Source organism: Petaurus breviceps, unplaced genomic scaffold (assembly GCF_028583685.1).
Source record: "Petaurus breviceps papuanus isolate PSGF00001 unplaced genomic scaffold, PetGlider_PUasm1.0 214, whole genome shotgun sequence".
Lineage (NCBI taxonomy): Eukaryota > Metazoa > Chordata > Mammalia > Diprotodontia > Petauridae > Petaurus > Petaurus breviceps.
Window position 1 is genome coordinate 10,108,112 of NW_027185863.1, and position 15,836 is coordinate 10,123,947.

At 34.1% G+C, this 15,836-nt stretch overlaps 1 protein-coding gene across 5 annotated transcripts in view; it reads right to left on the reverse strand.

Annotated features, from left to right (window-relative positions):
- The window catches only part of TFDP1 (transcription factor Dp-1), a 146,915-nt gene that overhangs the window by 31,401 nt on the left and 99,678 nt on the right, over positions 1-15,836 (reverse strand). For all 5 annotated transcript variants that reach the window (XM_069094069.1, XM_069094065.1, XM_069094066.1 and 2 more), the window contains exon 4: positions 4,689-4,795. In XM_069094069.1, coding sequence (XP_068950170.1) covers positions 4,689-4,795 — 107 coding nt within the window. The remainder of the gene's footprint in view (positions 1-4,688; positions 4,796-15,836) is intronic.

Below are 15,836 nucleotides of genomic sequence, written 5' to 3' on the forward strand. Positions count from 1 at the left end.
AAGAAAGAAAGAAAGAAAGAAAGAAAGAAAGAAAGAAAGAAAGAAAGAAAGAAAGAAAGAATATATCATTGAAAAGATTCACCATAGATAATATCTTGGGTTATTTTAAGCTTGCTATCCCCTTTTGTTCTCCTTCTTAACTGGATAAATGCATTACCTAATATGACACCATTAAGAGCTGACAGGGGAGCTTTTTTTATTATCTTCCTTAAGTCCAGGTGACCTCATTCAATGTTAATGGTTCACACATCAAGTTAGGGTCCAGGACAAGAGAAATGAATTTTCACTCCTTTCCTTTAAAGAGTATTTAAATTTTCAATAACATATGTTTATGGAGCTAACCCTGAGCTGTTAAAGTCTAATTTTATGCTAAAGTCACATTATTTTTTACTTTCATTACCAAAATGACCAAACCCTTTCATAAGGAGGTAATCTAAAGACCCTCTCTACTTACTAACAACACCCTTGCAGTAACTTGTTAGTTATTCTGCACACATACAGGCAACATTCATTTCATCTAAATACTAAACTTCAAATACAAATTTTGTGACCTACATTAAAGGGTCTGTTTTATGGGCTTAGGAAACAACTAATTTATCTCTCATAAGCAATGTGTCAATACATTTTAAATTCAGAAACAAAGGGGTCTTGTTTTCATTAGCCTTCTTAGAAACTAACACTAATTCATAATGTTCCACTTGAAAGCCTGGACATTAAGTTAATATACCTTTTGAATTATGCTGCAATATAGGATGGAAATGTGCCTATCTACAAGTAAAAATTAACATTTATTCCTAGGAAGACATTTTAAGAAAAAGATAGCTTGAATATTACAAAAACTCATCTCTACTACACTGTCCTTATGTTTTATTGTTTCATATAGTATTTCCAGTTTTTTTTAAGTCAACACTCCTACAGTACTGTACCTAATAAAATGAATTCATTGTTACAGATATTTATTAAGCACCCACTGTTGTGAAAGAAAAGTTGGGACAAAATACCATCTCTGTCCTGATACAATCTTGGTCTGATCATAACTTGTCATTTGAGATAATAAAACACTGAACCCCAGAAAAATAAACAGTTTTAGCCTGATAGTATCATCAGGAACTGACTTATTCTAGAACTGGGGTCCATTGACAGATTTAAGGCTGTGGGGGAGAGATGAGATGGGGTGGGTAGGATCAATAAACTTATTTTTAACAATGTATTTAAAATAATAGCAGTTAACATGCATTTACCATATTCCAAGTACTACTGTGATGAGCGTTTTACACTTTAAAATATTTTGACAACTAAATTTTATGCTTTTAAAACATTATTCTAAGAAGAGGACCACAGGCTTCATCAGATTAACAAAAGGATCCAAGGCACCAAAAAATGTTCAGAGGCAACCTTGTTTTCAGAATGACAAGTTTTCCAAATACCTAAGGGCTTATCTCTTAATGCATCAAAACATTCTTATAATAATTTGGTTGTTCTAGATGGTAATCTTCTTAAGACATATTACATACTTCCTGCCTTTAACAAAATCTAACCTTTTCTTGGTTTACTCTTAGTGATTTTTATGAAAGTCAAGTATTCTGATATGTTATAATGCAAACAACAATGCCCCTGGAAGTTTTACACTGAACAGGAGTGATTTCTCCTTTGCACCAACACCAGACCGCAGAGATTTTCACATTTTTGTGGCTGCTTTTTTTATAGGTTTCCTTAATTATTCATCATTTATCTGGCTGCCAGTAATTATTTTTCTCAGTCTGAACATAACAGTACTCCCCCTGCCCTTTTAATTGGCTTTCTTTTTTTTAATTGGCTGTTTCTATGATATAGTGGAAAGAGCTAGAGTCAGAACACCCGGGTTCTAGCGTTAGTGTTGGGTTAGTGTAGATGTTATTTGGGCTGTGTAGACATCTTGTTTGCTTAATTCCTTCTTCTTGGCTGAGTTCCAGACAGGATAGGCTGACTTGAAGTATTCTCTATATTTGATTAAAACATCCTACTGTAAGTATATGGTGATTTTAAATTGTATCTTTTGTCTTTAATCTTTATATTTTCACTTTTCTTCAGTTACAATAATCATTTTAGATAATAGGACTGTAACAGTTTCCAGGAAAATGAAAAGAGGAGGAGATGAAGAGAGTGAAGGGAACAGGACAAAAAGAGGAAGAAATACGAGAGAAAGAGGATAGTTACAATTGTAGAATTTATGAGTTTGGAAAATAATAACATCATTTCATTTCAGGTTCTGGCTAAGGGCAACAAACATATGAAAAGAAATCCCTGCATACTAAGGTTGTACGAATAGTAAATAATTTAGAACGAGCTCAAAAATGGTGGCTTCTGAGTACAGCAGGTTTTCTCTACACATTCCTGAATCACTAATGACTGAGTGGGGAAGAAGTGAAGCCAGTAATGACTATGGGACTTGACAAGAAAGCCAAGCTTCAAGCAGTTATTTTATGGATTCCCAACCCCAGTCAATAAACATTTATTAAGCACCTACTATGTGTCAGATACACAGTAGAGAAATGGTTCAAGTTTTTCAATACTGAGCCAAAGAGAGTCACCTCCAAGAGAGATTCAATTTATTGTCAATATTGACTTCTTATGCAAATCGACACAAGGAATGATTACTCCTGATGGAGACTGAAAAAAAATAGGTCACTGGACAACTACAACTTTCTGTTAAAGATAAGGGTTCATCAGCTCACTTCTGATCAGGAATCAACAAATCTCTTGCTTTTGAGCTTAAAAGGCTTAGTGAAATTTTTTGTTGTTTTTTTCCTGCTTGTTTTTAAATCCATAATCTTTCTGGATAAAAACTACACAAGAACAAAGAAACTTTAAAATGCTAAGTCAAAATTATTTGCCCAAAAGGATCCTCTCATCAATGAAAACATTTCCACCTATTTATATTGCCAAGATAACAGAATTGCTGAGGGAATGAAAACTTTATTGAAAAAATAACAAATTAAACTTTGACTCCCTTACATATAAATCCAAACTGCAGTTTAGGCTAATATGGAGAAAAGTGCAAATAAGATAAATGTTCAACCTGTATCTGAAAAAGTACAGAATCATAAATTCTCAGAATAAAATAGAGTTAACAAAGTGCCTGGCTTTGACAGCTCTAAGCAGTCTGTGGAAATGGCAGGCAGAAAACACAGCTAGAGATACACAGAGGAGTTCTATTACACAAGGAAGTATGAAAGAAAACATAATGTGAAGAATGTAACTGGGACCTAAGGAAGCTGTTGGAATAAAAGTTAGAACAGCAAGCAGCACAGAACGAGCTACAGATAGAGATTTTTTAAAAAGGATTTAACAATGGAGCAGGTGTGTCATGATTTTATTGAAAGCAAAACAACACAAGGTTATTATATAGACAAGATGTTTACAAAACAGATTTGAGAAATAAGTATTGTAGGCCCGCTTAATTATGGGATAGACAACTTATAATCTGTTAAAAGTGGTAGAAAAGACAAGAGGACAGAAGCTGAATATGAAAGGAAACAAAAAGAAATCAGCGAGACAAAGATGTGCACTTATGTCATTTGGCAAAAACAGCTTATTACTAAGAAAAATAGTAATTACTAAAATGAGCAGATATTTTCTGAAAGCTATTGCTTTCCCCTTGACAATACTGTAATCTATTCTTTCCCATTTCCTTTGTAATCACTTAGCAAAAGGCAAAAATAATCTTTCCCTCTGACACTTTTGATCAGAATCATTCAGGGGTTTTCCAATGTCATCTAGAACTTGAAGTTACTCACATTCCATCTGACTGCTAACGCCTGTAAAACTCTAAAAGACCTGTTTCTTCCTCTACTTCTACATCTCCCACCCCTTCTATAATCTTCCATAATCCACAGACTGAAAAAAGTCTCCTGCTTCTACTTGAAATTCTCATTTGTATTTATCATTTGTTAAAAGAATTCTGACCTGGTTCAATATTGTGAATATCAACATCTTATCAACTTCAATCTATTGATAGCTCTCCCTCCTAATCTCAATAAAATTAATTAGTATGCCCTTTGAATATACAAAACAATCCATAACATGTTATAAATACACAACAAATATTCATCAATTCAAAAGCAGGAAATTTTCAAAGACCAAAAATGGAACTTCTAAAAAGTTTGAAAATAGTAAAGCGGATGCAGGTAAAGTTAACAGACAGAGGAAAGTGTAGAATAGTATAAAGAATACTGGTGAAGAAGACAAGTAGTCCTTTGTAGTCCCCAAATTCTGTTCCTAACCAGCTGTGTGAACTTAGCAAAGTCTCTTATCCTCCCTCAGTCTCTGCAACCCTCACATACAGATAACTGTCTTTGGTCTAACTCCCTCTTGGAGCTATTGTGGGCATTAAAGAAGATGAGGCATCAAAGTAGTTTAAGAAATATGAAGCGGCACATAAGCAGAAAACATTACCAGTGCTACTACTAAGATCTCTTGGAGGGAAAGCCAACAACTCTTTTTCAAAGAAATTTAGTCTTTACTGTCTAGATTTGAGAGGAATCATTACACTGAATCCTATAAAGATAAAAAGGGTCATGTCTCTAAACGACATTACTGTACACATCAAATTCACCAGTGTTAAGACTAATCTTCATGTTGATTTAGCTGTAATGAATCCAACATAGATGCCAAAGGAACATTCCACCCTCCACCAAAGAGCTCCTTACCACTTGCTGGGTAATGTTGACATTAGACTGTCCAAAAGTTTTTGGCAAGAGTTGCTTCCCAACAGCGCTAACTGTAGAAGGATGAACAGCTACTAATGAAACAACTCCTAGGATACAAACAAACAAACAAACAAAAAAAGTCACAAAGCAATGTTACCTTTCTTTTAAGAATTAATTCTAAAAAAAAAAAAAAGGGGGGGGGGGAACCTTTTTAGTATCAAGAGATGTGATTATAAAATCTTACTATTGCCTGACTGGCCTCTTTAATATTTGTTCTGAGTCTGCTAAAATAATGTTCATTTAGGTGGATGATATAATTGGGAACTCTTTTTCAAAAGTTATTTTGGAGCTTAGTTTTCCATGAAAACTGAGTAAAACTTTAAAAGGCTTATTATTTGCTTCTGTTTTAGAGTTCCATGTATCTTTCCCACATTCTCAAATTAAAGTCTAGTATGATATAGTAAAACCAGTTCTAGCCTCAGACCCTGGACAAGTCTTTTAATGTTTCCAGGTCTCAATTTCCAAATGTAAATAGAAAGACGTTAGACTAGATCACGGTGGGGAATCTATGCCCCATCCCTGGGACTAGATGGTCTCAATAGTCTATTCTCACATGAATTTCTATTAAAATGTGGTCTTAGTACAAGTAATACACAATAAAACAAAATTAAACATTTCAATCCAGGCATTTCTGATTACCTCACTGTAAAAATAGTTCAGAAACATAGTAATTTATTTTCCTGTAGATATCATCTTTTGGGAAAAGAAACAATTTTTTCTTATCTCACTCAATTCACAAACGGTTTATTAATATAATTAACATTAACGAAAAATTAAAAAAAAGGTTAGTTATACAAGGTAAAGAATAGCATTTTCAGTTTGAAAAATACAATCTATCACTATTGGCATTTGCTGTGACAAAAAGCACTGTATTTTTAGTAAAATATTTTGTTGCTGGTGTTTATATTTATAGTCTATGTTATCCTTTAGAAACAGCTCAGCATGGGGTGGCTAGGTGGTGCAGTGAATAGAGCACCAGCCCTGGAATCAGGAGGACCTGAGTTCAAATCCAGCCTCAGACACTTAACACTTACTAGCCATGTGACCTTGGGCAAGTCACTTAACCCGAATTGCCCTGCCCTCTCCCCTCTGTCCCCCAAAAAACCCAACAGCTCAGCATCCTCACCCAAGTACATGTCAATTATCAGCAATATTATCAGAAAATGTGCCTCAAACCAACGTTGGGGAAAATAAAATTGGAATTTTTGTACTACCATTTCAATTTTAAAAACAATTAACAGTATTGTAAGCTTCTTATCTCTTCCATAATTCTAAGTTCCCACTCAGTTCATTTACTCAGCTAATCACATTGCTTATAATCTGAAAGCAATGGTGTAAACTTTGATAACTACCCATCATGAAAATACTTAAGTATTAGTGTGGCAACTGAACATTTTGAAAGCACTTTAAAATTAATGTGCTTTGAAACAAGCTCTTAGGAAAACCCCACCTCCTCCCAAAAGGTCCAAAATTAGACAAGCTCTTCATCAATAATAAGAGCTGGCACTGTGCAGTGCTGTGAGGTTTGCAAACTACTTTGCATGTATTCTCTCACGTTACATTTAAAAAGCAAACGCCTCCCTGTATGCTGTCTTTAACTTCTTCGTGGGCTCTCTTTCTCTGCTTTCAAGGCTGGCTGTGTCCTATTTCCCTGTTCTCAACAGCATACACTTGTTTCTCATCTCTCCTACTGTTTGCTGCTTCTAGGACCTGGAGGAGGCTACTGTTTCCCCTCTTACTCTTCTCTCCTTTTCTCCTGATGCAATCAACCTATCACACTTTTGGAAAGCTCCTTGCATCATATCAAAATCTGCCCTTTTGCAGCTTCCAACCCATTTTCTGGCCCTTCTAAAACATAGTAAAGCAAATTTCTTCTCGTCTTCTAATAAGACTTCCAAATACTTGAAGATATCATGTTCCCCCTAAGTCTCCTCTTTTCTAGACTAAGCATCTTTGTGTGGCATCATTGGTATCTGATTTCACCTCCTAAAATTCCAAAATGAAAACTCCCAGTAATGTCATATTCAAAATCCAGAGTTTCTAAGTCAAAGAAAAACTGCAGTAAGAAGTCATAAAGAAAGAGTTCAACTATCAAGGAGCCACAGTTAGGACCACTTAAAACCTGCAGGTTACTACTATAAAGTAAAGTTTAGAACATGACATTCTAGAATAGGGGTCAGCAAACTATGGTCCACAGGCTAAATATGGCCTATTACTGATTTCTCCATGGCCCCATGAACTTAGAATAGTTATCAAATTATTAAATACAATTTTTAAAATGTAGTTTGTGACTCCTAGAAGGCAAAAGAGAGATATGAGCTGGAGAAACATTCTGAAATGCAAACATGAGTTGAAAAAAAAAAAAACCACAAAAAGATAAATGCAAAGGAGTCACTGGAAGGGACTACTTGATGATGCAGGATTGATATTCTAATATCTGATTTCTAATTTCTGCAGAAACAAGTACCCCCTCAGAACCCTAATGTCTTCAAGAGTTATGAAGACAGTCAGGTAAGAGAGAGGCTGGGATTTATTTTGTTATATTTTGACAATTTGAAGTAAAAAAAAAAAATAAGGGAAGAGAAGAGGAGAAAAGGGGTAGAACTTAGTATTTCACATAATCAGGGTTCATAAAAAGACTATTAAAATATGAAGGGGTGAGGAGACCCAGGCTACACATGAACCTCACTTTCATCTGAAATGGACAAAGGACTGAAAAAGGCAGATGTGCATGTGCACAAGCTCGAGAGTGTGCACGCACGCACACACACACACGTATAGAAATAAAATAAAACAGGGCCAAACAAGGCCTGGGGTAAGGAGAAGTAAGAGGAAGGAATTAGTATTAAGCAAAACAAATTCCATCTTCGGGGGTGGAGCATGAAATGGTTAGTAAAAAGGAAAGGAAAACAAGGTTAAGAACTTGTGATGAACAAAGAGGAGGGAAGGGAAAGGAAAGAAGGTTATATGAGCAAAGAGGAGAGGGAAGAGAGAATGTGACAGAAGTAAACTGCATCAAACATACAGCATCAGTGATGCACACAATTCTCTCTCAACAGTCTTTACTTTGTTTACATTTTTTTGAATATTTTAAAATTTTATTTATTTACTTTTAATTTTCAACATCCAGTTCCACAAACTTTAAATTTTCTCCCCTGCCCTCCCAAAGATGACATGCAATCTGATATGGCTCTACACATACATTCCTATTAAACACATTTTCACATTAGTCATGTTGCATAGAAGAATTATAACAAATGGAAGACACCACGAGAAGGAAAAAACAAAGCAAAAAAAGAAAATATTCTGCTTTGCTCTACATTCTGACACCATAGTTCTTTCTCTGGATGTGGATGGCATTTACCATCATGAATCCTTTGGAATTGTTTTATGTCCTTGCATTGCTGAGAAGGGCTAAGCCTATCAAAATCAGTCATCACATACTGTGGCTACAACAGCCTTTTTTTGGTAAAGAGATATGTAGCAAAAAAAAAAAAAATAAAAAAAAAATAAAAGAATGGCATGAAAGAAAATACAGAATTAACAATAAAAAATGTGAACGTAAAAAGCATAAAATAAAGAAGAGCAGCAGAATGGATTAGAAAAGAAAAATCCAACAATATGCTTTTTACAAGAACTTGAAAAAGGACTTACACAGTAAAAATAAAGAGCTAATCTGTGATACTTCAGTAACTCAAAAGCAGATGATCTCAGACAAAGCAATAGTAAAAACATACTTGATTTAAAAAGATCAACGGACAACTTGTAGGAGTAGAGCCAACACGGAGGAATAGAGAAGCACTCAGTCAGCATCTCCCAAAATTCCCCTCCAAACACCTCAATTAGAATTCTGGAGTGAATAAAAGGTCAGAGTGAAATATCATCCACCTCAGCCCAAGACATAAGAAGAGGCTGGAAAGACAGATCTGGGACATGAGGGTGGAGACTGGCCCAGAGTACACTGAATAAAACCCCAGGAGTGGGACTAGGTGGTGGCAAAAGAAGCAGCAGCAGCTTCAAGGAGCTATCAAGCCAAGGATGGTAAGGGGACCTGGCCTCCTGTGCTAGGCTAGCACTAGGAACAGGACCAGGCACTGTTTGGCAATTCCACTGCCCATACCTACCTTCTGGATCATCGTTCAAGGGTAGGAAGAAACACTTTCAGGAGGAAGTGGAAGTCCTGAAGGGCAACTATTTAGTAACTCCATTGTCTATACCCACTTCTGGGTAATAGTTTAAGGGCAAGGAAGAGCACTTTTAGTCAAGAGGGAGTGGAAGGGACATTGAGGGGGCAGTGTCTCTTCTGGCCCCAAGGGATCAGGAGTAGTATCAATTATAATCCTAAGGGATCAGGGACCTTTCTTGGAAAAGGACCAGAGTTCAGACCAAGACAGCGGGGACCACACTTCTCAGATTACATCACAATGGAAATATAGAAAACCTCTAAACTCCAGAACTAGCTTGGAAAACAACAGTACAAAACAGTTGGAAGCTTGAGACAGTACCCCACCATTCCCTACACCAGGAACAGAGTCCAAGTCTACTATAAAGTTCCATATCAAGAAATAGGGTGAAAAAAAAAGAACCTGACCATAAAAAGCTATTATGGTAACAGAGAAGATGAAGACACAAACTTAGAAGACAATGAAGTAAAAAAAAAAGCTACAAACAAAGCTTAAAGGGGGGAAAATGTAAATCAGACACAAGCCCAACAAGAATTCCTGGGAGAGCTAAAAAAAATTTGCAAAATCAAGTAAGAGTCCTGGAGGAAAACTCAGACAAAGAAATGAAAGCAAAAGAAGAAAATTATAAAAAGACAAAGAACATCTTGGTAAAAGAGATAGGTAGCTGGGTGGTACAATGGAGAGAGCGCCAGACCTGGAGTTAGGAATATTCATCTTCCTGTGTTCAAATCTGGCCTCTGTCACTTTTGTGAATTCAAACCTGGCTTCAGACACTTACTAGCTGTGTGACCCTGGACAAAGCACTTGATCCTGTTTGCCTCAGTTTCCTCAAATATAAAATGAACTGAAGAAGAAATAACAAACAATTCCAGTATCTTTGCCAAGAAAACTCCAAATGTGGTTGCAATCAGACACAAATGACAAAGAGCCATAAAACCATAAAAAGAGGAACAAAAAATAGTTGAAGAAAGTAACACCTTAAAAACAGAATTAACCAAACGGAAAAAGAGGTACAAAAATTCACTGATGAAAATGACTCCTTAAAAAGCAGAATTGGGGGTGGGTAGGTGGCACAGTGAAGAGAGCACAGGCCCCGGAGTTAGGAGAACCTGAGTTCAAATCCAGCTTCAGACACTTTACACTTACTAGCCATGTGACAAGCAAGTCACTTAACCCCAACTGCCCTGCCCCCCCCTCCAAAAAAAAAGCACAATTGGCCAAATGGAAAAAAGATCACTGAAGAAAATAATTCTTTAAAACTTAAGAGCTGGGCAAATATAAGCTAATTACTCTGTAAGACATCAAGAAACAATAAAACAAAGTCAAAAGAATGAAAAAATAGAGGAAAAAGTGAACTATCTTATTGGAAAAACAATTGGAACACAGATCAAGGAGAAATATTTTAAGAATTACTGGATTACTGAAAGCCATTTCAAAGAAGGAGCCTAGACTGCATATTTCAAGGAATTGTAAAAAAACAAACAAACAAAAAACAACTGTCCAGACAGCCTTGAACCACAAGGTAAAATAGAAACTGAAAGAATCCACCAATCACCACCTGAAAGTGAGCCCAAAATGAACATTCCCAGGAATATTTTAGTCAAATTCTGAAGTTCCCAGATCAAAGAGAAAATACTTCAAGTAGCCAGAAAGAAACCACTCAAATACCATGAGACCACAGTTAGGATCACACAAGATTTAGCAGTTACCACATTAAATGAATGATGGGCTAGAGTTGACTATGATATTCTAGAAGGCAAAAGAGCTGGTATTAAAACCAAGAATAGCAAAACTAAATGTATCCTTCAAGGGAAAAAAATGGACAAAAGTGGATATTTAATGAAATAAAAGATTTTCAATCATTTCTGATGAAAAGATCAGAACTAAATGGAAACCTGACTTTTCAAATACAAGAATCAAAAGAAGTATAAAGAGGTCAATGTGAAAGAGATATCATAAGAGCCTGAATAAGGTTAAACTGTTTACCTTTCTATATGGGAAGATGATACATCTATCTTGCAAGAACTTTATCATTATCAAGGTAGTTAGAAAGATTCTACATAGAAAGAGGGTAGAGAACTCAGTTGATTATGTTAGGATGATGAAAAAGAATGGTTAGATAAGAAAGAGGAATCCCCTAGGAGAAAGGAGAAAGGAAAGGAAAAATGGGGAAAATTATTTCACATAAAAGAAGAGCTTTTAAAATAAAGAGGGAAAGGGGGGGAAAGAACAATGCTTGAATCTCATTAGTATGTAAAGTAGCTCAAAGGAAAAATATACGTATACATTCTCAATTAGTAATAAAAAATCTTTCTTAATGAAGACAGAAATAGGAGAAGATGGAGATAAGGGGAGAGAGGAGTGTGATAAAAGGGAGGGCAGATAAAAAGAAGGCAAGAGCAAAAGCAGAACTCAGAAGAAAAGATTCGAGAGGAGAGACAGGATAAAAAAAAGAGGATACTATAATTACTGGGAGACCTCAACTTTTCCCTCTCAGAACTAGATATATCTAACCATAAAATAAATAAGAAAGAAGTCCAGGGGATAAAGAGAATCTTAGAAATGTTAGATCTGATTGACTTCTTGGGAAAACTGAATGGAAATAGAAAGGAGTATACCTTTTTCTTGGTTATACATAGCACCTTCACAAAAATTAACCATGTATTAGAGCATAAAAACATCACAACCAAATCAGAAAAGCAGAATATTTAATATATCCTTATAGACCATAATGCAAAAAAAAAAAATTACACTTAATAATGGGCTATGGAAAGCACAGATTAAAAGTTAACTGGAAACTAAATAATTTAATCCCTAAGAATGAGTGGGTCAAAGAACAAGTCATTGAAATAATTATTTCACTAAAGAGAATGAAACGAGAAAACATTCCAAAATTTCTGAGATGTAACCAAAGCACTCTTTGGGAAAACTTTATATCTCTAAATGCTTACAATAAAAGAGAGAAAGACCAGATCAATGAATTGGCCATGAATTTAAAAACTAGAAAAAGAACAAATTTTTTTATCCCCAATTAAACACCAAAATGGAAATTCTGATAATTAAAGGAGAGATTATAAAATCAAATACAAGAAAATCATTAAGTTAATGAGTAAATATAACTAGGAATTAGTTTTATGAAAAAGTCAATAAAAGAGATGAGCCAATGGTTAATTTGGAAGAAAAAAAACCAAATGAATAGTATCAGAAATGAAACTAGAGAATGCCCCACTAATAAAGACAAAATTAAAGCAATTATTAGGAATGATTTTGCCATTTGTTTTGACAATCTGAGTGAAATGGATATTTACAAAAAGATAAATTGTCCAAATTAACAGAAGAGGAAATAGAGTACTTAAATAACCCTGCTTTAGAAAAAGAAATTGAATAAGCCCTCAATGAGCTCCCTAATAAAAAAAAATCTCCAGGACCAGATGGATTAAATGAATTCTACCAAATATTTAAAGAACAATTAGTCCCCATACTGTATAAACTATACTTGAAAAAAATAGGTAAAGAAACCTTACAAAATTCCTCTTACAACAAAAATATGGTGATATACCTAAACCAGGAAGAGAAAAAACAGAAAAAGAAAACTATACCAAATTCCCTAATGAATATTGGTGCAAAAAATTTAAATAAAATACTAGCAAGGAGATTACAGCAAAACATCACAAAAATCTTACACTATGACTAGATTGTATTTATATTAGCAATGTACAGGTGGTTCAATTTTATGAAAATTATCAACATAACTGACCATATCAATATGAAAAACAACAAAAATTATATGATTATCTCAACAGATGCAGAAAAATACTTTGACAAACTATAACACTCATTCCTCTCAAAAACACTAAAAAAAGAATAGGAATGGAGTCATCCTTAAAATGATCAGTATTATCTATCTAAAACCAAGAGCAAGATTATTTGTAACAAGGATATACTTTAAATCTTCCCAGTAAGATCAGGGATTAAAGCATGGATACCTAATATCACCACTATTATTTAATACTGTACTAGAATTACTAGCTATATCAATAAGACAAGAAAAAGAAATTAAAAAATTTAAAATAGGCAATGAGAAGATACAACTATCACTCTTTGAAGACGATGGTATACTTAAAGAACTCTAAAAAATCAACTAAAAACCTAGTTGAAATAATTAATAACTTTAGTAAAGCTGCAGAATATAAAATAAAACCATATAAATCATCAGCTTTTCTATATAATACCAACAAAACCCAGCAGGAAGAGATAGAAAGAGAAACTCCATATTAAGTAAATACAGACAATATATAATACTTAGGAGTCAAGTCTTGGCAAATTTAGTTTGCTAAGACAAATCCAGACAAATTATATGAACATAACTACAAAACACTTATCACAAAAATAGAGACAGATCTAAATAACTGGAGAAATATTCATTGCTTATGGGTAGGCTGGACCAGTATAAAAAAAAATGACAGTTCTACCTAAGTTAATTTAGTTATCCCATGCTATAGCAATCAAAACTACTAAAGAATTATTTTCTAAAGCTATAAAAAGTAGTAACAAAATTTATCTGAAACAACACTAGGTCAAGAATATCAAGGGAATCAATGGGGAAAAAAAGGGCTAAGGAAATGAATGGTCTAGCAGTTTCAGATATTACAAAGTGATAATCATCAAACAATCTGATTGGCTAAGAAACAGTAGTGGATCAGAAAAACAGATTAGGTACACAATACATAGTATGTAATAGTAATCTAATCTAGTGTTTGATAACCCAAAGAGGCAAGTTTTGGGGGTAAGGACTCACCATTTAACAAAAATTGCTGGGAAAACTAGAAAGTAGTTTGGCAGAAACTAGGCACAGATCCACAGCTTACACCACATACTAAGATATGGTCAAAATGGATAGATAATTTAGATATTCAGATAAATGATTTAGATATAAACAGTTATATCATAAATAAATTAAGGAAGTCTTAAAAAAAGTCAGATCTACAAATAAGGGATAAGTTTATGACTAAAAAAGAAATAGAGAGGACTACATGAAATAAATTGATTAATTCTGATCACATGAAATTAAAAACCTTTTGCATGAAAACAATTAATGCAGCCAAAATTAGAAGGAAAACAGGAAACTGGGAGGAAAGAATTTAGAGAAAGTTTCTCTGACAGAGGCTTCATTTCTCAAATATATAGGGAATTGAACCAAATTTATAAAAATAAGAGTCATTACCCAGTTGATAAATGGACAAAGGACATGAACAGGCAATTTTCAGAAGAAGAAATAATAGCTATCAATAATTACTTTTTAAAAATGCTCTAAATCACTACTGATTAGAGAAATGCAAATTAAAATAACTCTGAGATACTACTTTATACCTAATAGATTGACTAACATGGCAAAAAAAGAAAATTATAAATGCTAGAGGAGATGTGGAAAACAGGAGACACTAATTCACTGCTCATGTCAATGTGAACTAATACAACCACTCTGGAGAATAATAAACTACGCCAAAGGGCTATAAAACTGTGCATATTCTTTGAACCAGCAAAATCACTATTAGGTCTCTATTCCAAAGATACTAAAAGAAAGGAAAAGGACCTATTTATACAAAAATATTGATAGAAGCTCTTTCTATGGTGGCAAAGAATTGGAAATTGAGGGGATGCCCATCAATTGGGGAAATGACTGAACACTGTTATACAAATGTGATGGAATACTATTGTGCTATAAGAAATGATGAGCAGGATGGTTTCAGAAAAACCTGGGAAGACTTGTGAACTGATGCAAAGTGAAATAAGCAGAACCAGGAGAACAGTTACATCAATATTGTACACAGTAACAGCAATATTATAAGGATGTTCAAGTGTGAAACACTTAGCTACTCTGATCAAAACAACGATCCAAGACATTGTTTTTATTTTTTAAACTTCTGTATACTTAGAGGCATGATAATCAATATAAATAACTTAATATAGATTCATCAAATGACATGGCATCTAAATGTTTAAAAGAAAAATTAATCAAATATACTCTTTGCAGAAATGCTGATTCAGTTTTACACCAGTCAAATTACCAAAGAATTACTTTAGAGACTTTTTAAATAGTAGTAACAAAATTCATTTGGAAGAACAAAAGGTCAAGAATCTCTAGGGAAATAATGAAAAAGGTGAGAAGGAAGAGTGCCTAAAATATCAAATCTCAAACTACTTCATTCTGGTCAAAAAATAAAAATCAATCAGTGGAACAGTTAAAGCACATAACATAAAGAATAAACACAGGAGTAAAATACTGAATAAACTCAACCTATCATGGTAAAGGCTCACTATTTGCCGAAAACTTTTAGGAAAATTGGAAAGCCATCTGGCAAAAATGAGACTTCAATCCACATCTCACCCATCCTACACCACAATAAGCTACAAATAGATATATCTGTAGCACAGATACAAAAACTCACATCATAATGTAGTAAAGTATAGACTACAGACAGGATAAGAGCTCATAATCAGAGAAAAGATAGAAAGGATCATGAGATAGAATAGCCATTTTTTATTACATAAAATTGAAAAGTTTTTACACAAACAAAAGCAATTTAATTAAAATAAGCAGAGAAATAGTTAACTCATAAATTTTTGGAGCAAGATTCTCTGATAAAAAAAATTGTTATCTAAAATATACAAGAAATAAATAATACTAGCTATTCCCCAACAGATAAATGGCTAAGGAGGTGAACAGGCAGCTTTTAAATGAAGAAACTCAAGCAATTCATGCTCCAAAATTCATTGCTCCAAAATGCTCCCAAACCCTAGTAATTAGAGAAATGCAAATTAAAACATCTCTGAGATTCTATCTCATACCCACCAGACTAGCAAAGATGACAAGAACACTGGAGTCCTTACCAGGATTGTGGAA